The 26,192-nt window shown below is 42.5% G+C and overlaps 1 protein-coding gene across 1 annotated transcript in view; it reads left to right on the forward strand.

Annotated features, from left to right (window-relative positions):
* Nucleotides 1-364: 364 nt before the first annotated feature.
* The window catches only part of Taf1 (TATA-box binding protein associated factor 1), a 71,571-nt gene continuing 45,743 nt past the window's right edge, over nucleotides 365-26,192 (forward strand). The window contains exons 1-17 of the mRNA XM_051141998.1: nucleotides 365-570; nucleotides 1,249-1,363; nucleotides 1,508-1,624; nucleotides 7,699-7,818; nucleotides 9,417-9,658; nucleotides 11,501-11,716; nucleotides 12,120-12,338; nucleotides 13,412-13,619; nucleotides 17,326-17,502; nucleotides 18,505-18,632; nucleotides 18,726-18,833; nucleotides 18,925-19,098; nucleotides 19,554-19,727; nucleotides 20,179-20,283; nucleotides 24,909-25,109; nucleotides 25,250-25,391; nucleotides 25,736-25,866. Coding sequence (XP_050997955.1) covers nucleotides 391-570; nucleotides 1,249-1,363; nucleotides 1,508-1,624; nucleotides 7,699-7,818; nucleotides 9,417-9,658; nucleotides 11,501-11,716; nucleotides 12,120-12,338; nucleotides 13,412-13,619; nucleotides 17,326-17,502; nucleotides 18,505-18,632; nucleotides 18,726-18,833; nucleotides 18,925-19,098; nucleotides 19,554-19,727; nucleotides 20,179-20,283; nucleotides 24,909-25,109; nucleotides 25,250-25,391; nucleotides 25,736-25,866 — 2,757 coding nt within the window. The 5' untranslated portion in view covers nucleotides 365-390. The remainder of the gene's footprint in view (nucleotides 571-1,248; nucleotides 1,364-1,507; nucleotides 1,625-7,698; nucleotides 7,819-9,416; nucleotides 9,659-11,500; nucleotides 11,717-12,119; nucleotides 12,339-13,411; nucleotides 13,620-17,325; nucleotides 17,503-18,504; nucleotides 18,633-18,725; nucleotides 18,834-18,924; nucleotides 19,099-19,553; nucleotides 19,728-20,178; nucleotides 20,284-24,908; nucleotides 25,110-25,249; nucleotides 25,392-25,735; nucleotides 25,867-26,192) is intronic.

Genomic DNA, 26,192 nt, shown 5'->3' on the forward strand with positions numbered 1-26,192 from the left:
GCCCTTTGGGGATCGGCTCAAACCGGAAAAACCGGCTCGAATCCTTACTTCCTTGTATTGAATCGGTGACCCCCAATTCCTGGGCGGCATAGGTCATGTGGCCTCAGAACTTTTTATTGGAGGAAAATATGCCGCTCTTACCCTAGCCGCCCGTTGACGGGCGGGACTGAGCGGTTTATTTTTTTTTAACCAACCACCTTCCATTTACCCAGCCTCCTGATCTTGGTTGGACCAATCAAAAACAGTTAATGAAGAAGTCCTCCTTAGACGCTGATTTCGTGAGCCAGCCAGGTCTTTCCGGTTTTCTTCTTCTCAACTTCCGGACTGGGAGGGTCAAGCTCGGCTAGTCACTACTGTGCGACAGACTACTGACGTGTTTGTTTCCGGCCCATGGGGCCAGGCTGTTCTGTACTGCTGCCGGCGACCGATGCCGGCAGACGTGCCGCCATCATGTCAGACACAGACAGCGATGAAGATTCCGCTGGAGGAGGCCCATTTTCTCTAACCGGGTTCCTGTTCGGCAACATCAACGGAGCAGGGCAGCTGGAGGGCGAAAGCGTCTTGGATGATGTGAGGCATGGGCATGGGCGGAGGCGTGGGCAGGGGCCCGAGACGGAGGGCGGTGAGGCTGGGGAGAGCTGGTGGTGGAGGAGTGGAGGCTTTTTAGGAACCGGCAATAAAGGGCGTTACAGCCCGTTCTGGGGATGCAGAGGAACACCTCTCCTTGTCCTGGGTTTGGGGAATAGTGGAGGCGGGGGGGGGGGGCGGCTCAAGTCTGATGAAGTCTGGAGAGAAAACAGGAGAACAGTTAAGTGGCTGTCACTAGCATTCTACTTGCCCTAGTTGGAAAAACTATAATTAAACCTAGTAAAGTGATCAGAATCGCTGCTGTGTAGGATCCTTCTTGAAGGTTCTTTTTGTTTGTTTGGCTGGTTGGTTTTTCAAGACAGGGTCTCTCTCTGTGTTAGCCTTGGCTGTCCTGGACTTGCTTTGTGAACCACGCTGTCTTGGAACGTTGCTGTTTTGGCTTTGGCTGATCTGTACATGGAACCTGTGTCCTTTGCCTCTGCTCTATATGGAGTTTAGTGGATTTCCTATACAGTTCTTGAATGTGATGTTCCTTTGAGCACATTGTGGAATCATTTCTCAAATGTATTTGTGACTTTGTTATGAGCAAGGGAAATAAATAACTGTTGGATCTTCCGGTTTAGTTGTTACTTTCGACTCTTCATGCTGTCCCTTTTTCAGGAGTGTAAGAAGCATCTTGCAGGCCTGGGGGCTTTGGGTCTGGGCAGCCTGATCACTGAACTCACGGCAAATGAAGAACTGGCTGGGGCTGACGGTACCTTGGTAACTGATGAAGGTGAAGTGTGGGCCATGGGGACTGTCGAGTGCCTCAGGGGAGGGGGCTAGCTACCACATACCTACTTTTAAGTGTGGATTATCTAAGGAAGTAATAATTACTTGCCTTTTTTTTTTTTTTTTTTTTTTTTTTTTTGGTCCATAGGATGGATTAGGAGTAGAGAAGATGCTGTGGACTATTCAGACATCAATGAGGTGGCAGAAGATGAAAGCCGAAGATACCAGCAGACAATGGGGAGCTTGCAACCCCTTTGCCATGAAGGTGATTCTTTGTTTTTGTTTTTCAGAGACAGGGTCTCTCAACATAGCCCTGCCTGTTCTGGAACTCACTATGTATGTGAGATGGTCTTGAACTCATAGAGAGCCACCTGCCTGTTTCCCAAGTGTTGGGATTACAGATGATTTCTTTATTTAAAGATGATCTCGAATAACCAAAAAAAAAAATAAAAAATAAAAAATAAAAAATAAATAAAAATAAAAAATAAATAAATAAAAATAAAGACAATCTCTATTATGATCGGCATTCTTTACTGTTGGTTGGAAAAATAATAGTTAAACCTAGTAAAGTGATCAGAACTACTGCTGTGTAGGATTCTTGGAACCCTGCTTTTTCTAGTTTTGGCTGATCTGGAATGGCTCCAAAGCGTGGGACCTGTGTCTATATGGAGTTTAGTGGATTTCCTCTACAGTTCTTGAATGTGATGCTCCTTTGAGCATATCATTTAAGTTTTGAGCAGTGAAGTACCACAGGATAATTCAAAGAATAAACTGTAACCCACAGCTGTTCCAGACGACAGACTCTAAAATTCAGAAAACAGATGTTACCTTATGGCACCACACTGTTTATCAAAGTTTATCACAAATGCCAAATGGTTCATCAGTGTCCTATGTAGTGTAGTGCATTTTCTTCTTCTATAAGTGTTTGGGGCTCTGAATTTGTTTGTTTTGATTTTTGAGGCAGGGTTTCTCTGTGTATCCTTGGCTGTCTTGGCCTTGAACTCACAGTGACCTGCCTGCCTCTGCTTGGATTAAAGGTGTGCACCACCACACCCTGCTTGGACTCTGACTTTTATACATGATTTCTGCCATTGTTCTTGACTGCCTATATGTTTGCTCTGTCTGCTATTCCCATTGTCAGTTCAGTTCCAAGTAGGGTGCTTGCTTTTTTTTTGGGGGGGGGGTGTATGTTTTGGTTTGGTTTGGTTTTGGTTTTGGTTTTTTGAGACAGGATTTCTCTGTGTAGCCTTGGTTGTCCTGGACTCGCTTTGTAGACCAGGCTGGTCTCTGCCTCCTGAATGCTGGGATTAAAGGCGTGTACCACCACCACCCAGCTTTCTTTTTTTCTTTTTTTTTTAACCAAACTCAGACATTTATTTTTGTAATATTCAGTCTCAAATTGTTGATTAATGACAAGGGAGGTGATGATTTCTTGTCTGGTATATTTAAGTGCCTGTAGGTTTGAGATTCTCTTCAAAGTTAGGGATTAAAACAAGCCCAGTTTTTGCCATCAAAGAGTTTATAGATTAAGAAGGATTAAATTTACAATCTCATGTCAATGAGGAAATGTGTTTTGGCACAGGGTTTGAGACAGGGTTTCTTCCTGTAGCCCTGGCTGTTATGGAACACTTTATATCAGAGTGTGGCCTTGAACTCAGAAATCCGTCTGTGTCTGCCTAAGTGCTAGGATTAAAGGCATGCATCATCACCACCTGACTTGACTTTATTATTTCTTAACCACCTATGAGATAAAGATAACTTGAACTCTGGAGAACTTTGAAAAGGTGTAGAACTTTTTAGATGTTCTGCGGTTAGCAGAACTTGACTGATTTAAGTCAGTTCGTAGGACACTGATGGACCATTTGGCATTTCTGATAAACTTTGATAAACAGTGTGGTGCCATAAGGGAACGTCTGTTTTCTGAATTTTAGAGTCCCCTCTAGTTGTCGGTTACAGTTGATTCTTTGAATTGTCCTGTGGTACTTCACTGCTCAAAACTTAGATGATGATGTTCATTGTTTACCATTCCAGTTTTAGACTTTAGGCTGTTGAGTTGTAGATTAAAACACTTCATAGCAGTGCGGTGGTGGCACATGCCTTTAATCCCAGCACTTGCGAGGCAGAGGGAGGTAGATCTCTGTGAGTTCGAGGCCAGCCTCGTCTACAGAGTGAGTTCCAGGACAGCCAGAGCTGTTACACAGAGAAACTGTCTTGAAAAACCAAACAACAACAACAACAACAACAAACCTTTATAGTTAATTAGCTCAGGACATGATAATGTAGGCCTGTAATCATAGCACACTTGGGAGGTAGAGGCAGGATGAGCTGAAATAAATTGGGTCTTCAGCTATGAGTTCAAGATCAGCTTGAGCTACCTGGAACTCTGTCTCAGAAATCTCATAAAAACACCCACTTTTCAACTTAACTTTTGAGAACCAGTTAATGGATTTGAGTGTTACTTCCTCCCTGTTCTCTCTCTAACCCCTTTTTGAGACTAGGTCTCTGTCACTCAGCCATCTCCTCACGAATAGCTGGGACTATGGGTATGTGTCATGTCTTTTGGTAAATGCTTCTCTTATAGAGCCATTGCATGCAGCAGTAGTAATTCATGAAACAAAAGAAAAGCCGTTACTTCTGTTAAGCCATAAACCAAATTATAAGCCCACACTTCTGTGTAGACTGTCATAATAAGTTTTAATGAGTGTTAGACAACATAGCTGTTATTTTTGAGCATCCTGACTTAGGCTAAGGGCAGGTGGTCCATCTCTGGTTTTCAGTGAGAGTTGTCAGGTCTTGACTAGGGAAGGTAAAGAAGAGGGTGGATGGAGGCAGATTCCTAACTTCCTGCTTTCTGAGTTAACTTCCTAGAAATGGGAGCTATATTAGAGAGAATGTCAGTACCCTGGCATGCTTGTTTCCAGGTTGTCTTGTCCTTTAGGGGTTCCTTCTTCTATGAGGTCCCATCTTCCTTGGCATTGATCCCTTCACAAGGCTTGATTTACAAATGTACTTTGTAATAATTGAAAAGGGATGCAGGTGATTAAGGGTGACTTCTAGGAAGTGAATTTTTAGCAAACTCTTTTTTTTGAGACTGTGTGTCTGTGGTTGTTTGAATATGAATGGCCCCCGATAGGCTCTTTTTTAAGAATGCTTAGTCACTAGGGAGTGGCACTTTTTGAGATGGATTAGAAGAATGAGGAGGTGTGGCCTTGTTGGAAGAAGTATATTGCTGGAGATGGGCTTTGAGGTTCCAAAGAGCCCACACCAGACTTTCTCCCTCTCTGCCTCATGACTGAGGATCGGGATGTAAACCTCTCAGCTGTTTAACCAGCATTCTGTCTCCATGTGTGCTGCCATGCTTCCTGCCATGATGATAATGACCTAAGCCTCTGAAACTGCAAGCAAGCCCCCTAAATGCATCTTTCATAAGCATTGCCTTGGTCATGGTGTCTCATCACAACATTAAAACAGTGACTAAGACAGTTTCATAATGTAACCCTGGCTAGCCTGGGACTAACTATGTAGACCAGGATGTCCTTGACCTCAAAGAGGTATGCCTTTCTCTGCTTCCTAAGTGATTAAATGTGTGCATCACCATGCCCAGTGTTTTGTCCTTTTTTAAAAAATAGGATGTCATGATTTTAGGCTACAACTAAACCTACAGGTGGTTGTGAGCCACCATGAGGGTGCTGAAAATCAAATTCAGGTTGTCTGAAATAGTAATCCAGTGGTCTTAATGAGCCATCTCTCCAGTCCCCCCCCCACCTTTTTAAATGAGTTGGGTCCTTAATTATTTTTTTAAAGATGTATTTACTTTATGAGTGTTCCATTCTTGTATACAGAATTCCATATTTTGTATACAGTGCTCTGCCTGCATGGACACTTGAAGGCCAGTAGAGGGCATCAGTTTTCATTATAGATGGTTGTGAGCCACCATGTGGTTGCTGGGAATTGAACTCAGGACCTCTGGAAGAGCGGTCAGTGCTCTTAACCGCTGAGCCATCTCTCCAGCCCCTATTTTGTTTGTTTTGTTTTTAATTTTATTTATTTATTTATTTATTTGCTTATTTTTGGTTTTTCGATCCGCCTACCTCTGCCTCCTGAGTGCTGGGATTAAAGGCGGGCGCCACCACCGCCCTGAGTGTTCCGTTCTTTTTTTGTTTGTTTGTTTGTTTTTCGAGACAGGGTTTTTCTGTGTAGCCTTGGCCATCCTGGACTCACTTTGTAGACCAGGCTAGCCTCGAACTCACAGCGATCCGCCTGCCTCTGCCTCCCGAGTGCTGGGATTAAAGGCGTGTGCCACCACGCCCAGCGAGTGTTCCGTTCTTATGTACACCAGAAGAAGGAATCAGACCGCATTATAGATGGCTATGAGCCACCATGTCATTGCTGGGAATTGAACTCAGGACCTCTGCAAGAACAGCCAGTGCTGTTAACCACTGAGCCATCCCTTCAGTCCCTCTTTATCATGTTTTGAAAAGATAATACTTATCTGTGTGGGTCTGGGTGTTTTGCCTGCATTGTATGTATGTGTACCATGTATGCCTGGTTCTCTTGGAAGTTAAACGAATATTTCAGATCCCCTGGAACTGGAGCTATGGAAGATGGTGAGCTGCGATGGGTTTTCTGTAAGAACAGTAGTTGCTTTTTCTAGCCTCTTTTTGTTTATTTTTAAAATTACATTTATTTATTTTGTGTGTAGAAGCACAAGATCTAACAGTTCATTCCTTCTACCTTGTGGGCCCTGGGTTTCAAATTCAGCTTGTTAGGGTTAATGGTACCCACTGAGACATCTTGTTAGCTCCTTTGGGGGCTTTCTTGTTGCTGTCTTGAGGCAGGCTGTCATATATTGCAGACCAGCCTTGAACTTGGTATGTAGTTAAGACCACCTAAGCATCTAGCCTCTGACTCCCAAGTGTTGAGGTTACAAGCATGTGCCGCCATACTAGCTGGTAAGGGCCAACAAAAGAATGCTTGTGTAGGTGAGGTAGTGCACACCTGTAATGGCAATACATAGGGTGCATGAGACCTTGTGTCAGAACATTGAAAACAACATATGGAGGCCTGGAGAGATGCCCCAACAGTTAAGAGCTCTTCCAGAGGTCTTAAGTTTTAATTTCCAGCAACCACATGGCAATTTACAACCATCTATAATGGGATCCAATGCCATCTTCTGGTGTATAGATGCACATAAAGACAAAGTGTCCATATACATAAAATACACGACTGACCTTTAGCCAGTCGTGGTAGTGCTCACCTTTAATCCCAGAATTTGGGAGACAGAGGCAGGTTGTTCTCTGAGTTCAAGGCCAGCCTCATATACAGAGCAAGTTCCAAGACAGCCAGGACTACACAGAAACCTTGTCTTGAAAAACCAAACCAAACCAAACCAAACCAAAATTGCTCAGGACCAATTATTGAGTATTGCCAATAGTTAAAAAACACTGAAGAGCCGGTCGTGGTCGTGGTGGCATAGCCTGTAATCCCAGCACTAGGGGAGGCAGAGGCCATAGATCTCTGTGAATTCGAGGCCATCCTGGTCTACAAAGCGGGTGAAGGACAGCAAGGATTACAAGAGAGACCCTGTCTCGAAAAAACAAAGCAAAACAAAACAACTGAAAAGAACAACCAGTTGCCAAAATAGAGGCAGAAAAGATGTAACAAGGATTTAGGAACTGTGAAGAAAATCTAGTTTGTTTAATTTTTTTCTGAGACAGGGTTTCTCTGTGTAGCCCTGGTTGTCCTAGACTCGCTTTGTAGACCAGGCTGGCCTTGAACTCACAGAGATCCACCTGCCTCTGCCTCCCAAGTGCTGGGATTACAGGTATTATGTGCCACCACACCCCGCTTGTTTTTTAAATTTTATTTTAAGTTGGGAAGAATATTCAATTAGGAGATGGAATAAGGTGGAAAACTAAACCTAGCATGATAGGGGGAAGGTTTCAAACAATTCCTGGAAGCTCTCATACGACCCCATGTGAGAGATGAACATTTGTCTTATACCATATCTTTCTGAAGGAAGAAGCTACTGTGTTTTGTTCCCTGTTTTTTCATATAGGTTCTTACTATGTATCCCTGGTTGGCCTCAAAACTGAGATCTACCTGCTTCTGCCTCTTGAGTGCTGAGATTAAAGGCATGTCTCTGTCTCTCTGTCTCTCTGTCTCTCTCTCTCTCTCTCTCTCTCTCTCTCACACACACACACACACACACACAAGACTTGTGTATTTTTAAAAGGTATGTAGTACTTCTGTGGTACTTTAAATTCTTGAGAGTTGAAGGGAGCTCAAGGGTATTGTATAGCAGTCTTTATACTAAGGAGATCTCCTTGGGTTTACCAGATTATGATGAAGATGACTATGATGCTGATTGTGAAGATATTGATTGCAAGTTGATGCCTCCTCCACCTCCACCCCTAGGACCAGTGAAGAAAGAGAAGGACCAAGATGGTATTACTGGTGGTAAGTAAAAATAGTCTACTTTCCTTTTAGGAAAGAGTTTCTATTCATAAAACCAGGCTTTTGGCAGGTTTAAGGAGCTTTTAGAAAATATCTGTTACAAAAGGATGGCACTTCTAGAAGAAATTTTATATACTGTCAAAAATTGATATTGAAAAGAAATTTTAAAAAATGTTCAATAGCATACAGTCAAGAAATAGTAATTTAGCTGGGTGTGATATCGCACACCTTTAATCCCAGCACTCTGGAGGCAGAGGCAGGTGGATCTCTGTGAGTTTCAGGCCAGCCTGGTCTACAAAGCAAGTCTAGGACAGCCAAGGCTACACAGAAAAACAAGAAAGAAAGGAAGGAAGAAAGAAAGAGAAAGGAAAAGAAAAGAAATTTAACTCAGTGCTTCTTAAATTAGGCTGCCCATCACAATTACCTAGATACCTAATTCTTTTGGAGTGTTCAATGCAGAAGAGTTTTCTAAGAACTTTTTTTAAAGACAGGGTCTCACTACGAAGCCCCTTGTTGGAGTTTTCAATAATAGGCCAGACTGCCTTCCAACCTGCAGCATTCTTGTGTTCTGCCTCCTTAGTGCTGGGATTACATGTATGAGCTGCCACATTCTTTGTCCCTCCAGGAGTGTCTGACATAACTGAATTATATACTTATGTTTGGAAATTACGTGTTTTAAAAAACCTTTTAATCAGAGCATGGTAGTGTACACTTAAGTATGTTCCCAGTACTCTGAAGGCAGGAGGGTGACTGCTAGTTTGAGGCTAGCTAGGACTATGTAACAAGGCACTGTCTGAGAAATCAAACCATCTACTGGAATGTGACATCACCTGTATTCTGAGATTTTCAAAGATTGATAACAGTCTTGAGTTGTCATTTCACCATTCTTATCCCTGTAACAGTATTAATCCTGTCATAGCTTAGACAATAGGGAAAGAACAGCATCTTTTTTTTTTTTTTTTAAACAGGGTGCCACTGTGTATCCCTGGCTGGCCTGGAAGTCTATGTAAACCAGGCCGGCCTTGAACTCAACAGAGATTTGCTTGCCTCTGCTTTCTGAGTGCTACGATCAAAGGTGTATGTCACCATGCCCAGTCTTGGCCTTCTATATTTTGAGGCTGTATTAACCTAAATTCCTCCAGGTGAAGCTTTGAGCTATTTTCTTTAGTTTACAGGGTAAATGTTATTTAACTTTGTGTGTAGAATTTAGTGTTTATTCTGTGGGCTTTTAACAATTCTCTGTCATGTAGATCTCTGAACTGGAACATAACAGGGCCTGATTAACTTGAAGTATTAATATAATTTTGCTATTCATCACAATACTGGGCACAGTATTAGTCATTTATGGAAAGTAGTAAATGTAGTAATAGTGTTTATTTTCTCTCATCACAACCCTAGGGTACCAGGTCCAAGGTGAGTTGGGGATGGTGGGAAATAATAAGCTGAATGCGTTTTCTGGCCTGCATACTAGTAATCTGGGTGCTTGGGACTGTATCCCCTGCCACAGAACTGTGCATATTAGCTGAGAAGAGGGTGTTGGCTGATTTTGAGGAAGTGTGTTTACAGTTACATGTCAAAGGGGTTTCTCTTCCTTGTTGCAGTGTCTGAAGATGGAGAAGGCATCATCTTGCCCTCCATCATTGCCCCTTCCTCTTTGGCCTCAGAGAAAGTGGACTTCAGTAGTTCCTCTGACTCAGAATCTGAGGTGGGACCTCAGGAAGCAACACAGGCAGAATCTAAGGATGGAAAGCTAACTCTACCATTGGCCGGGATTATGCAGCATGATGCCACCAAGCTGTTGCCAAGTGTCACAGAACTTTTTCCAGAATTTAGGCCTGGAAAGGTACTTTGTATGGAGAATGTCCATAGTGAAAACTGACTTTTTCCAGATTCCAAGTTCTGTTGTTATAACGCTGAATGTACAGTGCGTGAGATGTAATCGTGTTCTTATTCAGTGGCAGATGATTGTTTTTGTAGGAACTTTTCGTGCTGTATTAGATCTTTTTTTTTTTTTTGAAGCTGTATGTATTCATAGGGAATGTGGCTTAGAATGTTTGCATTAAAAACTGTCCTGTTGCCAAATGTGGTTGTGCACGCCTTTAATCCTAACTTGGAGGTGGAGACATGAGGGCCACTGTGGTCTACATAAGGAGTTCCAGGACAGCCAAGGCTATGTAAAGAGACCTCTCTCAAAAACCAATAGTAACTGAGGTTGTTAGTGTCTGGTGAGATGATTCATTGAGTAGAGGCACTTGCATGCATGCCTGAGAATCTGAGTTTGCTCCCTGTATCCCACAAATTGGTTGGAGAGAACCAACTCCTAAGATGTGTCCTCTGACCACCACACATGCATTATGGCATGTATACACACACACACACACACACACGCGCGCGCGCGCGCGCGCGCGCGCGCACACACACACACTTTGGAGAGAACCAACTCCTTAGACTTATCCTCTGACCTCCACACATACCACACATGCATTATGGCATGTATACACACACACCACACACACACACACACACACACACACACACACACACACACACACACACATGTTGGAGAGAACCAACTCCTTAGACTTGTCCTCTGACCTCCACACATACCACACATGCATTATGGCAATGTACACACACACACCACACACACACACACACACACACAGAGAGAGAGAGAGAGAGAGAGAGAGAGAGAGAGAGAGAGAGAGAGAGAGAGAGAGAGAGAGAGAGAGAGAGAGAGAGAAAGAGAAATACATGGCTAAAAAAGTAAAATTCCAGTTAGAATAAAAAGTAGACCAAGTATCTTAGTTATTGTTCCATTGCTATGAAGAGATACCATGAACAGTGCAACTTATTTAATTGGATGCTTTTTTATAGTTTCAGAAGGTTAATCCATGAATATTATGACAGAGAGCACAGTGGCAGGCATGGCATCTAAGCAGTAGCTGAGAGCTTCCATCTGGATCTACAGGCAGAGAGAGGTTGAGACTGGATCTGGCCTGGGCTTTTGGAACCTCAAAGCCCACCCCCAGTTACACACTTTCTCCAATAAAGCCATACCCCCATACCCCTTAATCCTCCCTAAACAGTTGCACTAACTGGGAACAAAACCTTAAAAAAAATAGATGAGTCTGTGGGGGCCATTCTCTTTCAAAGCACCACATCCAACCTAGTAGCGTAGATTTTTGGCCCCAGCTACTAGGGAGGATCATAAGTTCAAGGCTTCCTGGGCTTGAGCGTGAGTTCAAGAGCAACCTGGGCAGCTTAGTGAGACCCTGTCTCAAGAAACTGAAGACTAGCCAGGTATGGTGGTGCATGCCTGTAAACCCAGGCAGAGGCAAGTAGATCTCCGGGTTTGAGGCCAGCATGCTCTTTGTAGAGAGTTCTAGGCCATGGCTGCATAGCAAGACCCTGTCGTACAAAAGAAAAGTAAAACAAAGCTAAAGATCGAGAATGGAGCTCATCGATGGAATGCAAGTGCCTAGGTTCAAATCCCAGCACCACAACGAAAGAAAGAAAAAGAGAGAAAGAAAGAAAAAGAAAAAGAAAAAAGAAAAGAAGAAACTGTCCTATTCAGGGACAAAAGTTTTGTGGTCTGAACTTAGCACTCCTTCATTTTTTTGCTCTGTAATTGAATAGATCACTTGAAAGTTTTTCAGACACTAAATCTTGTTCTGTGTTCTAGGTGTTACGCTTTTTGCGACTTTTTGGGCCAGGAAAGAATGTCCCATCTGTTTGGAGGAGTGCTCGGAGAAAGAGGAAAAAGAAGCACCGTGAACTTGTACAGGAAGAGCAGATCCAGGAGGACTGCTCAGTAGGATTAGAAGTCAACCAGAAATCTCTGTGGAACTATGACTATGCTCCACCACCACCTCCAGAGCAGTGTCTCTCTGATGATGAAGTAGGCAAAGTAGACATGGGATTCAAAGTCCACAAGGGGGCATGAAGAAAGCTGTCTAGTGTGTGTCAAAGTTGGAACTGACGCTTTAGCGTTATGATTCTTTGCTACCCATCAATGAATAATTATGAGTTGAATCCCTGTTGTAACAGAAAGATATTTGGTGGGTAGGGCAAGGCAGGGTAGATGGTGGTACGTGGCTAAATATAAAACTTTGACTCATGGACAGAGCATGCCATGATATACCTCTGGTTTTGTTTTTTTTTTTTCATGTCCTAACTCCAGGTAAAAATTCCTGTTCAGGAATCATCCTTGTGGCTCCCCGAAGTCACCTTATAATTGTTAGTTCTCTGTAGCCTTAAGTCATTTGGAATGGGTAACCTCTACATCTTTGACTCTGTTCCAGATCACAATGATGGCACCTGTGGAGTCAAAGTTTTCCCAGTCAACTGGAGACACAGATAAAGTGATGGATACTAAACCAAGAGTGGCAGAGTGGCGTTATGGGCCTGCCCGGCTGTGGTACGATATGCTAGGTGTCCCTGAAGATGGCAGTGGGTTTGACTATGGCTTCAAAATGAGGAAGACTGAGCAGGAACCTACAACAAAATGCAACATGATGCAGGTAAGCAACTCTGGTGCATCAGAGAGGACTCAGTGTGCTTAGGGTTCTAGCAGGTTTACAAGATTCTCAGCTGGGAAATTCTTGGGTAGAACCTTTAGCAGGAGATTTATTCATGTAGTAGGGCATATCATCTTTAACTAGGCCCTATTTTAAGGATTCTACTTTTGAAATGTGGGTGCTATTGGAAAGTAGGAGTTGGAGAGGAGGCAGTTATTTTTTCACTATCAGGCAATTTGCATAAAAAACATTTTTTGTGTGTGCTGGAGATTGATCCCAGAGTTTTGCATGTGCTGGGCAAGCACTCTACCTCTGAGCTACGTTCCCAATCCTTGTTTTTTTATTTTTTTAAGGTTTATTTATTATGTATACAGTGCTTGCCTGCATGTATGCCTGCATGCCAGAAGAGGGCATTAGATCACGTTATAGATGGTTTTGAGTCACCATGTGGTTTCTGGGAATTGAACTCAGGACCTCTGGAAGAGTAATCAGTTCCCTTAACCTCTGAGCCATCTCACCAGCCCCCCCCCCCCCAATCTTTGGCTTTTTCTTTTTTGAAACAGGGTTTCTCTGTGTAGCCTTGGCTGTCCTGGACTTGCATTGTAGGCTGAGCTGGCCTCGGACTCACAGAGATCCTCCTGCTTTTGCCTCTCAAGTGCTGGGATCAAAGGCTTGTACCACCATGCATGGCCAATCTTTGGCTTTGGTTTCAGGGCTGGAGAGATGGCTCAGAGGTTAAGGGCGCTGACTGCTCCTCCAGAGGTCCTAAGTTCAATTCCCAGCAACCACATGGTTGGTGGCTCACAATCATCTATAATGTGTTCTGATGCCCTCTTCTGGCCTGCAGATGTACATGCAGCCAGAGCACTGTATATATAATAATAAATAAATAAATCTTTTTAGAAAAATAAGGTTTCATTGTGTATCCTGGGCTGACCTCAAACTTGGAAATCTTCGTTTCAGTCTCCCAAGTACTAGGATTACAGGTAGGTATTTGACACTAAGCCTGTAAAAGCACCACTTGTGATATCTCATGGCCAGTACTGAGTGATTGATTATTCTTTCTACTTGTACAGAAATTAAGGAAACTTGAGGAAAGCAATGGCATTGATCTCCTGGCAGATGAAAACTTCTTAATGGTGACACAACTGCATTGGGAAGATGATATCATCTGGGATGGGGAGGATGTCAAACACAAAGGAACAAAACCTCAGCGTGCAAGTTTGGCAGGCTGGCTTCCTTCCAGTATGACTAGGAATGCTATGGCTTACAATGTTCAGCAAGGTGTGTTTCTGTGCTAGCAGTATCTAGAACACAGTTCTTCATTTCAGGAATCCTAGTTATATGGTCTTGTAGGCAGCCGAGGGATAGTGAAATGCTTTTAAATTTAGAATTTAAAAATCTTTTTGTTTATAAAGGCATTTTTAAAGTTTTGTACTTTTTTTCTCAACCCAGTTAAAATAAAAACTACTGTGCTTAGCCAGGCAGTGGTGGCACACACCTTTGCTGCCAGCACTTGGGAGGCAGCGGCAGGCTGATCTCTATGAGTTTGAGCCCAGCCGGGTCTGTAGAGTGAGTCCTGGGACAGCTGGGGCCAACCAACCAAACCCAAACCCACAAAAACTGTGCTTAACAGTATGAAAACAGTGTTACAAAGGAAAATTCTGATATTTTAAAGATTATTAGTTATAATAACTTTCTGATGTTTTGTTTTCTGCATCTATATGATTAAGCATCGTTAATTGATTAATGTTGAGATAAGGTGTTGTTTAATACCTGAAGCTAACCTGGAGCTCACTGTGTAGCCCAGGCTGTACTTAAGCTCACCGTCTTCCTAATTCAAGCTCCCCAAGTGCTATGATTACAGGTGTTTGTTGCCATGCTTGGTTTGAGTTCCCTGCTGTAATGCTCTTTTTTGTTTTGGTGTTTCGAGACAGAATTTCTCCGTGTAGCCCTGGCTGTCCTAGACTCACTTTGTAGACCAGGCTGGCCTTGTACTCACAGTGATCCACCTGCCTCTGCCTCTTCAGTGCTGGGATTACAGGCATGTGCCACCATGCCTGGCTAGTTTGCTCTTAATATACTTTTATATGTAGGTTTTCAAAGTCGTGTATATAAAATGTTAATGATGTGGGAAATATTATGAATTTTTAGAAGAAAAGTGGTTTTAAATATCTCCATCTTATCTATTTATGCCAGAGCAGCTGTGAGTCAGACTTGAAATTTTTTTTTTCTTTTTTTCTTTTTTTGGTTTTTCGAGACAGAGTTTCTCTGTAGTCCTGGCTGGCCTGGACTCACTTTTTGTAAACCAGGATGGTCTCAACCTGAACCTCCCTAGTGTTGGGATTAAAGGTGTGCGCTACCATGCCTGGCCCTTGAAGGAACTTTTAAGATGTTTTTTGTTTTGTTTTATTTTGGTTTGGTTTTTCAAGACAGGATTTCTCTGTGTAGCACTGGCTGAACTGGAACTCCACTCTGTAGAAGAGGCTGGCCTCGAACTCACAGAAACCCGCCTGCTTCTGCTGGAATTAAAGACATGCACCAACATGCCTGGCTTGAAAGCACTTTTAAAGAAGTCCTTGACAGTCTCTAAATTATTCTTGGTGATCTTGATAACCCTTTGACCAACACTGAGATCAGAGGGGCATATTAAAAAGTCACCTTGAGCTGAGCCCTGGTGGCACACGACTTAAATCCTAGCACTTGGGAGGCAGAGGCAGGAGGATCGATAGGAGTCCGAGGCCAGTCTGGTCTACAAAGTGAGTCCAGGACAGCCAGGCCACACACAGAGAAACCCTGTCTCAAAAAACGAACAAACAAACAAAAACAAAAACAAAACAAAGCCAGGTGATGGTGGCGACACCTTAATCCCAGCACTTGGGAGGCAGAGGCAGGTGGATCTCTATGAGTTTGAGGCCACCCTGGTATACAAAGTGAATCCAGGACAGCTAAGGCTACACAGAGAAACCCTGTCTCAAAAAACAAAAACAAAAAAAAGCAAACAAAAAAACCCCAAAACTGCAAAAAACAAAATAAAAAAGTCAACTTGATTTATTGGATATTTGAGATTGGTTTCACCCTGTATCTCTTGCTGGCCTAGTGCTTGCCATATGTGTACTCCAGGCTTACCTTTTTCTTTCTTTTCTACCTTAGCCTCTTGAATACTGTGATTACAGTGAGTTCGAGGCCAGCCTAGTTTACAAAGCAAGTCCAGGACAGCCAAGGCTACACAGAAAAACCCTGTCTGAAAAAGCAAGAAACAAAAACAAAAGCAGGAAACATTTAAAATGGAAAAAAACCAAGATATGAAATGGGATATTTGGTATTCACTGGTAAAAATGAAAAACATAGAACAGTAAACAAAAATCTGACTAAAAAATATTCTAAAGCATTTGCGCTGTCAGTTTCATCAGTTTTTTTTCTGTCATTCTCTAATCCCTACATTTTGTCAGTTACCCTGGATTCAATGTATAATTCAGGCCACACTCCACCACCATCACCCCACCATTAGTAGTTTGTTTTTTGTTTTATTTTGTTTTGAGTAATATATATGTGTGTGTATGTATGTGTATATATATGTGTGTGTGTGTGTGTGTGTGTGTGTGTGTGTGTATCTCAGGCTGTCCTGGAATTCACTATCCTTGGTCCTTACTTACCTCTTGACTGTTGGGATTATACAAACACACCACCACAGCCAACTCAAAACATGCATTAGTTTTGCTTTGGATTTCTCTGTGTAACCCTGGCTGTCGTGAAATCTCTCTGTAGACCAGGCTGACCTCAAACTTATAGAGATCCACTTGCCTCTGCCTCCCAAGTCCTAGGATTAAAGGCATTCGCCACCATGGCCTGGCTGAAAAATGCCTTAAAATTTTAAAGTTTTGTGAAAAGGTTTTTCTCTTTAGTTCTAGTTAAATACTTGATAGGTTGCATAGTTTCTCTATTGTTTTATTGAGACAAAGTCTTGCTGTACATCCCTGGCTGGTCTCCTCGTATCTCTGCTTCCCAAGCTCTGGGATTATAGGAGAGTGCTACCATACCGAAGTCAGCTAAGTAGTACTTTTGATAGAAGATCTTGATGTGTAGCCAGTCAGGCCTCAAGCTCACAGTCCTTCTTGCAGTCTCATATTTTGTGCACAGTGTTTCTAGAAGTGCTTTTTCCTTATTTTCCAATAATTGCTTTATTTGGTAACATAGTTTAATACCAATATTACACACCATAATTTTTGTTTTGTTTTTTTTCAAAACAGGGTTTCTCTGTGTAGCCTTGGCTGTCCTGGACTCGCTTTGTAAGCCTTAGCTGTCCTGGAGTTACTTTGTAGACCAGACTGGCCTCGAACTCATATCAATCCTCCTGCTTCTTGCCTCCTTAGTGCTGTGCTCACACCATAATTTTTAAATGACTTATTTATTTTTAATTTTTGTGCATTAGCATTTCGCCTGTTTGAGGGTGTGTCTGTGTCTTTTTGAGGGAGTCAGATCCCTTGGAACTAGAGTTAATTTGTAAGCTACCATGTGGGTGCTGTGAATTGAACCTGGTTCCTCTGGAAAGCAGACAGTGCTCTTACCTGCTGAGCCATAATTATTTAGCTAGTCCCTTAGTAAGTAGGCTGTTTAAGGGCTTGAGTTTGTTTTTTTCTTCAGTTTTTCGAGACAGGGTTTCTCTGTGTAGCCTTAGCTGTCCTGGACTCACTTTGTAGACCAGGCTGGCCTCAAACTCACAGAGATCTGCCTGCCTCTGCCTTCCTGAGTGCTGGAATTACAGGCATATGCAGCGCCCAACAGCTATTTAAGTTTTAATTATTATAAACAATATTGTAATGAACATTTTGTCAGCAGTGTTTTCTGGCACAGTGAGATATACATGACCTCTAGTAGGGTTCTTTTGAATAGTCATATGAGTACCTAATATTTGTTCTTTTTCTGTTTGCTAGAATCATGCCTGAAAGGAGTATTAATGTTTTGTTAACTGTTTTCTTGTTTTGGCCAGGTTTTGCAGCTACATTGGATGATGATAAACCTTGGTACTCCATTTTCCCCATTGATAATGAAGATCTGGTATATGGACGTTGGGAGGACAATATCATTTGGGATGCTCAGGCCATGCCTAGGATTTTGGAGCCTCCTGTCTTGACACTAGATCCCAATGATGAGAACTTGATTTTGGGTATGTTGATGGCAGAAACCAATATTCTCTATCGTTGACATCTTACTATTAATGTCAAAGGGCAAGAGGAAATAAAAAATGTTAGAGAAGTCAAAAACTAGAAACTGCTAGGTGATGACTTATAAAAAGCAGTCGAAGCTGGGCGTGGTGGCGCACGCCTTTAATCCCAGCACTTGGGAGGCAGAGGCAGGTGGATCACTGTGAGTTCGAGGCCAGCCTGGTCTACAAAGCAAGTCCAGGACAGCCAAGGCTAACACAGAGAAACCCTGTCTTGAAAAACAAACAAAAACAAAACAAAACAAAAACAAAAAACAAAAAAAAAGCAGTTGTAGCTGCCAGTTTCCAGTGTTTGGGTATTGTTTAGGAAAAAGTCATGTAGGAATGCTGAAAATTATATCTTTTAAGACAGCATCAGACATGGCTGGGCAGTGGTGGTACACACCTTTAATCCCAGCACTTGGGAGGCAGAGGCAGAGTTTAAGGCTAGCCTGGTCTACAGGGTGAGTTCCAGGACAGCCAGGGTTACATAGAGAAACTGTTTCAAAACCAACCAGCCAAACAAAAGACACCAGACATGTAGTTTAGTTGGAGCAAATTACCAAGTAAAAGTGGTCTGGAAGTGGAGTGAGAGATCTTCTTAGAAACTCGAAAAATAGCAATGAATTATAGCTGGACCTGGTAACATAGATCCCAGTTACTTGGGAGGCCAAGGCCAGAAGACTAATATCAAGGTCTGTCTGGGCTACAGAGTGTTTTCCAGGTCAGCTTTGAAAACTTAATGAGATTCTATCTAAAAAAACAAAAAAATGCAAAAGAGGTCAAGAGGGCTGGAGATATAGATCAGTTGTAGAGTCCTTGTCCAGCCAATGTAATACCTTCGTTTCAATTATTAGTATTACACAGAGGGATGGGTAAGAGGGTGGGGAGAAGGAAGAGGAGGAAAGAAAGAAAACGAGCATTTCGAGATAGCAATTCCAAGGTAATTTCTTCTTACATCCTCAGAGATCCCTGATGAGAAGGAAGAAGCTACTTCTAATTCCCCTTCCAAGGAGAGTAAGAAAGAATCATCTCTGAAGAAGAGTCGAATTCTCTTAGGAAAAACAGGGGTCATCAAGGAAGAGCCACAGCAGGTTTGTGAAAAGAAAAGGACTTGATATTTAGAAGAACACAGAAAGGTATTAGGAAATGGTAGTGTGACTGCTGCTTATTTGATTTGTCATTAGAACATGTCTCAGCCAGAAGTGAAAGATCCGTGGAATCTCTCCAATGATGAGTATTATTATCCCAAGCAACAGGGTCTTCGGGGTACTTTCGGAGGGAATATTATCCAGGTACAAATGGCTGCTGTGTTTTGGGGGAGGGGGTACCTGTTGCCTGGGAAGGAGTTAGTATTTACTTTTAACTCTTCTGTTCCCTGTTTAGCACTCAATTCCAGCTGTAGAATTAAGGCAGCCCTTCTTCCCCACCCACATGGGACCCATCAAACTCCGGCAGTTCCACCGCCCACCTCTAAAAAAGTACTCCTTCGGGGCACTATCTCAGCCAGGTCCACACTCGGTCCAGCCTTTGCTGAAGCACATCAAAAAGAAGGCAAAGGTATAATTGAATCCTGGGTAGAAGAAGAGTTCTAGAAGACAATTGGGGGTACAAATTGGGAGACTATAATGGATATTAACATTATATTAGGGAATTATTTTCTCAGATGTGATACAGTTTTGTTTTGTTTTTTCAGAATAATGTCCTTATTCACGCGTGCGCGCACGCACGCGCACACACACACACACGGCTAAACAATTGCAGCTTTCGGAACTGGTTAATTTTAGATTTGTAGAAAATTTACAGATAAATAGGGAAAATGTTTAAGTAGTGAGAGAAAAGATATTCAGAGTACTAGTCCTTCCATTTTAATGGTATGTTTGAACGTTTTCACAACAAAGTGGAAACAAATAACATGTAAAGAACACTTTGGTGTTTTCTCAGAGTGGATGATACCAATGTGTGTAGTTTATCTTCCTGTTGGAAATAGGCTGTATTATCTTCCTTCTCGACAGATGAGAGAACAAGAGAGGCAAGCCTCAGGCGGTGGAGAGATGTTTTTCATGCGCACACCTCAAGACCTCACAGGCAAAGATGGCGACCTTATTCTTGCAGAATACAGTGAGGAAAATGGACCATTAATGATGCAAGTTGGCATGGCAACCAAGATAAAAAACTACTATAAACGGGTGAGACTATTGTCGAGGAATTTTTTAATGTTTTTTTCTATATGTGTATTTTTAGAAAATACTCATTTATTGTATGTGTACGAGTGTTTTGCTGCACAAATGTATGTACACTACATATGTGCTCCCGGTGCTGGGGGCCAGAAGAGTGTGTCAAATCCCCTGCAACTGGAAGTGTGGATAGTTATAAGACCCTATATGAATGCTGAGAACCAAACCTGGGTCCTCTGTAAGAACAAGTGTCCTTAACCATGGGGCCATCTCTCCAGGCCCTGAAATTTTTGTTATCCATATAACTAATTAGGTAATAATATGTGAACATGTATTTTGCCATATATATTTCTTGGAAGAAAGGAGTGGTGTCTCTTGTTAATAGCAAATGCTATGCTTATAGAAGTTTACATGTCTGTAATTTATTCTGTGAGTCTAACTGAGTTTGCTATGTTTCTCCTAGAAACCTGGAAAAGATCCTGGAGCCCCAGATTGCAAATATGGAGAAACTGTTTATTGCCACACCTCTCCTTTCCTGGGCTCTCTTCATCCTGGCCAGTTACTGCAGGTGAAGAATTCTTTCCTGTCTTTCTCTCCTAAAGAAATTTTGGTTGACTGAGGTACTGTTTGTGTATTAGGTATGAGGTAGTATAATCCACTGGGGGTGATGGTGGGTGTGGTGTGCACACCTTTAATCTCAGCACTTGGGAGGCAAAACTTGAGACCAGCCTGGTCTACATATTGAGTTCCAGATCATCCTATGTAGTAAGACCATACCTCATAAAAGGGGTTTTTCGAGACAGGGTTTTTCTGTGTAGCCTTGGCTGTCCTGGACTTGCTTTGTAGACCAGGCTGCCACAGTGATCCACCTGCCTCTGCCTCTGGGATTAAAGGTGTGCACCACCACGCCCAGCAACGAGAGGGATCTGGAGAGATGACTCAGCGGTTAAGAACCCTGGCTTCTCAGAGGACTGACTTGAGTTTGATTTCCTAGCACCTACATGGCAGCTCACAAACATCTATAACTCTAATTTCAGGAGACCTGAACCTTCTTCTAGCCTCCTTGGGTACTTCATCCATGTGGTGCACAGACATGGATGAAGGCAAAACACCCATACACATTTAAAAATACAAAAGAAGAATTAAAAATAAAATATTAGTATTTTATTAATATAAAATATTAATACCCTTCATGCTCACTGGACATGAAGGGTAGGAGGATTAGGAGGAGTTCAAGGTCCTCCTTGGCTATGTAGCTAGTTTGAAGGCAGTCTGGTAGATATATAGGAGACTTTGTCTTAAAAAACAAAACACCCCCAAACCCAGCAAATCAAAAAAGGATTAGTATAATTTAAAATTTAAGACAAGCTTTTTTCTATGTAAAAACCTATTTAAAAATAATTCTCTGTTATTTTCAGAATTTTTAGTCTAAATATAGGATACTGAAGTTTTTGGTTTGTTTGTTTTATTGATCTGTGGGGGTTGTGTCTCTGTGTGGCTTTTTTGAGCTGGGATCTTACTTTACAGCACAAGCTGGCCTGAAATTTACTCTGTAGCCTAGACCTCAAGCTTTGGGACAATCCTCAGTTTTATGAGTGCTGATATTGCAAATATGAGCTAGTATAAAACAGCTTTTGAAAATACATACTGGCTGTGGTGGTGGCAGTGCTAGCACACGCCTTTAATGCCTGCACTTGGGAGGCAGAGGCAGGTGGAGCTCTGAGTTCAAGGTCAGCCTGGTCTACAGAGTGAGTTCCAGGACAGCCAAGGCTGCTGTGAGTGGTATGTACTTGTAATCTCAGTACTAGGAAGTCACAGGCTTACAAGTTTGAAGTGAGCCCCAGCAATAGAGCAAAGTCATGTCTCAAAAAAAAAAAAAAAAAAAAAAGCAAACAACAACACACCAGGAATTAATATAAGTTATGAGTGTTTGAAATTCTTTGTGTGGAATTACTATGCTTGAGGGGCTAGTGGTGTGGCTCAGTAGTAGAATACTACCTAGCTTGTTTAAGGCCCTGGGCTTGTGTCTACTGCAAAAAGTGGTATGTTGGCATGATACTGAACCATCATACTTGAACGTTACAGTCTTGCCAGAGTAAAGTGCTGCTTTTTGTGTCTTCTTCTGAAGGTTATAGTGAGGTCCATTGGGAATAGCTTTTGTTTTTGTTTTCTTTTTTGGCTTTTCGAAGACAGAGTTTTCTCTGTGCTACCCTGGCTGTCCTGGACTCACTTTGTAGCCCAGGCTGTCCTCAAACTCACAGCAATCCACCTGCCTCTGCCTCCCAAGTGCAGGGATTAAAGGTATGTGTCAGCACGCCGGGCTGGTTATAGCTTTTTAAAAAGAATAATGGAGGTGCACAAATGCTGTGGGACAGTGTCCAGAACTGCTTATCTTCCCCCCATTTCATTCCCCATGCTAATCTTTTCTTTTCTCCTCTTTTTTTTTGAGACAGGGACTTTCTCTGTAGTCCAGAAGTGGCCTCGAACTTGGTATATAGACAAGTCTGGCCTTGAATTTGTAGCAATCCTCCTAGCTCTGTCTCTCAAGTGTCAGAATTACAGGTGTGTGACAGTGTCATAGCAGTCTTAATAAGGTACTCCTTTATTCTTGCATCTGATTTACTTCACTGTTACTATTGCCAGCTCATGTACCTGCAGAGTGCCCTTTTTAGTCATTTCCTTCTAGGTTTGTGTGGGTAGGCAGTGCTGGAGGATTAAACCTGGAGCCTTGCTTATGCAAAGCAATTGAAACCTTGTCTCAAAACCACCTCCCCAAAAAATGAATTTCAATTTTCCACCAATGTAGAAGTTTTCTTTTTAGTGTTCAGTATTAGGGGTTTGTTTGTTTGGTTGGTTGGTTTTGGTTTTTAGAGACACGGTTTCTCTGTGTAACTTTGGCTGTCCTGGACTCGCTTTGTAGACGAGGCTGGCCTCAAACTCACAGCGATCCACCTGCCTCTGCTTCCCGAGTGCTGGGATTAAAGGCCTGTGCTACTATGTCCGGGTCATTATTAGGGTTTCTAAAAAATGATTTAAAAAAAAAATCTTTCCTGTATTTGTTGTTGTGCCTGTGTGAAAGCACTGGATCCCCTAGCACTGGAGTAGCAGACAGCTAGCTGTAAGTTACCATGTGGGTGCTGGGAATTGAACTTGGGTCCTCTGGAAAATCAGCAAGTGCTCTTAACCACTGAGCCATCTCTCCAACACTCATTAGGATTTTAAAACAATTGACTTTTAAGCTGGGCAGTGGTGGCTCACACCTTTAACCCCAACATTCAGAAGGCAGAGGCAGATGGATCTCTGTGAGTTCGAGGCCAGCCTGGTCTACCAAGTGAGTCCCAGGACAGCCAGGGCTGTTACACAGAGAATTCCTGTCTGGAAAACAAACAAATTATTATTTGTGTGCGTACATGTGAATTCACCTGTGGAGTTGGAAGAGAATGTGTCTGGTTCCTTGAATCTAAAGTTACGGGTATTTGTTAGCTGTCAGATGTGGGTTCTGAAATTAGAACTTCAGGCCTCACCATAGAGTAGCAAGAACTTTTAACTGCTTAGCCATTTCTTTACCTCTCTGAGGAAGTTAGGATGTGTGTGTGTGTGTGTGTGGGGGGGGTACTTTTCTTTCTTTCCTTTTTTTTCTTCCTGACTCCCATACTTTTTGATTCAAAGGTTTTTTGTTTTGTTTGTTTGTTTGTTTTTGCTTTTCGAGACAGGGTTTCTCTGTGTAGCCTTGGCTGTCCTGAATTCACCTTGTAGACCAGGCTGGCCTTGAACTCACAGCGATACTCCTGCCTCTGCCTCCCGAGTGCTGAGATTAAAGGCGTGCGTGCGCAGCTGCCGCCCAGCTTGATTCAAAACTTTTAATAGTAGATCCCTATCTGGCATCTTACTTCTCCATCAAATATTTCTGTACAGTTGTGCTTATTATGTCCTCTTAGCATACTTAGCTTCATTGTTTTAGTTTATTTTTAATAAATTAGCTAATTTATAAAATATATTCTGAAGCCAGATTATGGTGGCAGCATACGTGTAATCCTAGTACTCAACAGTCTGATACAGGGGGATTGCCTTATTTTTGAGGCCTCCTTGGCCTTCTGTGAGACCTTATCCCCCTAAATTATTTTGTCATCATCTCTTGTGTGTGTCTTTAGGTTAGGAATGTATTACTGTGGTAATTTATGGAACTCTTCATAGCAATCCTATGGAGTATAGGCATTTGAAGTGTCCTGCATTTTGCCACTAAGGAAACTTAAGCTCAGAAACTTTGACTTTGTGTGACTTCATACAGTGACTGACAAAGGCTGTTTTCTTCTGACTCTAAACAGTATAATTTCTGTTTTTGAGTCAAGGTCTCAAATAGCCTGTGTTATACCTTCAAACTTCCTATGTCGCCACCAAGGATGATCTTGAACTTCTGATCCTCTCACCTCTACTTTGCAGGTGCTGGGATTATGGGTAATTGCGTGCGTGAGTGCGTGCGTGAGTGTGTGCGTGAGTGCTTTATATGTATGCGTGGAAGCCAGAGCTAGAGGTCAGTGTTGGTTGTCTTTCTCTACTACTTGCTACCTTATTTTTTGAGATAAAACTATCTGCCATAGATCCTAGAGTTCACACTTTTGCCTAGACTAGCATGCCAGCAAGCTTATAGATTCTTGTTTCCACTGTTCCTCTCACTTCCCCCACTGGGATTGTAGACATAGCCCTCTGTGCTCCCCTTTTTATGTGAGTCCTGGGGATCCAGACTCATGTTCTCATACTTGGGCCACAAGCATTTTGACCCACCGAACCATTTCTCAGCCCCATTTTTCTTTTTCAGGGGAGGGAGGGTCCTCATACAACCAGCAGGCCTTGAATCTTAATCTTCCTGGTTTTCTTTTTTTGTTTTGTTTTCTATATTTTTGGGCTTTTTGGGGGTTTTGTTTGGTTTGTTTGCTTGCTTGTTTCTGAGACAGGGTTTCTCTGTGTAGCCTTGGCTGTCCTGGACTCCCTTTGTAGACCAGGCTGGCCTCCAAATCACAGCAATCTGCCCGCCTCTGTTGGGATTAAAGGCATGTGCCACCTGCCCAGCTGCTTATTTTATTGTATAACTTTAGACCAAAGATAGAGATTGAAGTAAATTCTCTCCTGTTTCAATAGTTGCCGGAATTTTCTAGAGCTTCTCTGTAAATAACTTTTGTGGTTTATTTTCATTAGGCATTTGAGAACAACCTCTTTCGGGCTCCAATTTATCTTCATAAGATGCCAGAGACTGACTTCCTGATCATTCGAACACGGCAGGGTTATTATGTTCGAGAATTAGTGGATATTTTTGTGGTGGGCCAACAGTGTCCCTTGTTTGAAGTTCCGGGTCCTAACTCCAAAAGGGCCAATACGCACATCCGAGACTTTCTTCAGGTAAGGTGGGAGTGTGGGAGTTGGGCTAAGACGCACATGCTAATAGAAAGGTGAAAACACATCAGAGCATAGTTGGGGAAGGGACCCTGGTGAGGACTTTTATCCTTTATCTAATAAAATGTATTTGTCTTATTGAACAGGTTTTTATTTACCGCCTCTTTTGGAAGAGTAAAGATCGGCCACGGAGGATCCGGATGGAAGATATAAAGAAAGCCTTTCCTTCACATTCAGAAAGCAGCATCCGGAAGAGGCTAAAGCTCTGTGCTGACTTCAAACGGACAGGTCATCAGTGTGACTACTTGCCTTCTCTGAGGCTCACATAATCCCAAAGAATTATGACTTTAAGTTAAGAGAAATCATAGCTAATAGAGTAGAAATTGATGGCTATCAAAATAAGAAGGTACCAACTCTTGTAACTAGAGGCTTTGGTTGCTTTTTGGATGATTTGATGGTGATTGGTTGCTAGTAAAGTCCATGTGAGTATTTGCATGTCTTACATAAGATGTAAGAAACCTGGCAGCAGGGGTTTTGTCATATCTAGGGCATTTCTTGGCTCACTGTCTGTTTACCATACTGTTGCTTTTGGGTCTTTAGAATTCAGAACAATTTCCCTGTATCTTTTCCAGGGATGGATTCAAACTGGTGGGTGCTGAAGTCTGATTTTCGTTTACCAACGGAAGAGGAGATCAGAGCCATGGTATCACCAGAACAGTGCTGTGCTTATTATAGCATGGTAGCTGCAGAGCAGAGACTAAAGGTGAGCCTCTCCTTAGGTTTTTGTTTTGTTTTGTTTTTTGTTTTCATTATGGAGACAGAGTTTCTCTGTGTAGCTTTGGCCATCCTGGACTGACTTTGTAGACTGCCTCTGTCTCCTGAGTGCTGAGATTAAAGGCATGCGCCGCCGCCGCCACCACCCGGCTATGCCTATATTTCTTTTCAGAGAAATAGAAGAGAGTACTGTAGAGACGATAGTTACTACATCATTACCAGTTAGTCAATAATTTAAACTGGACGAGGTTCTTTCTGTGAGTATGGATTCTAAGGAAAGCTGCAGTGTAGCTCACTGTCAATGTGGGGCTCAGT

This window comes from Acomys russatus, chromosome X, assembly GCF_903995435.1.
Source record: "Acomys russatus chromosome X, mAcoRus1.1, whole genome shotgun sequence".
Classification (NCBI taxonomy): Eukaryota; Metazoa; Chordata; class Mammalia; order Rodentia; family Muridae; genus Acomys; species Acomys russatus.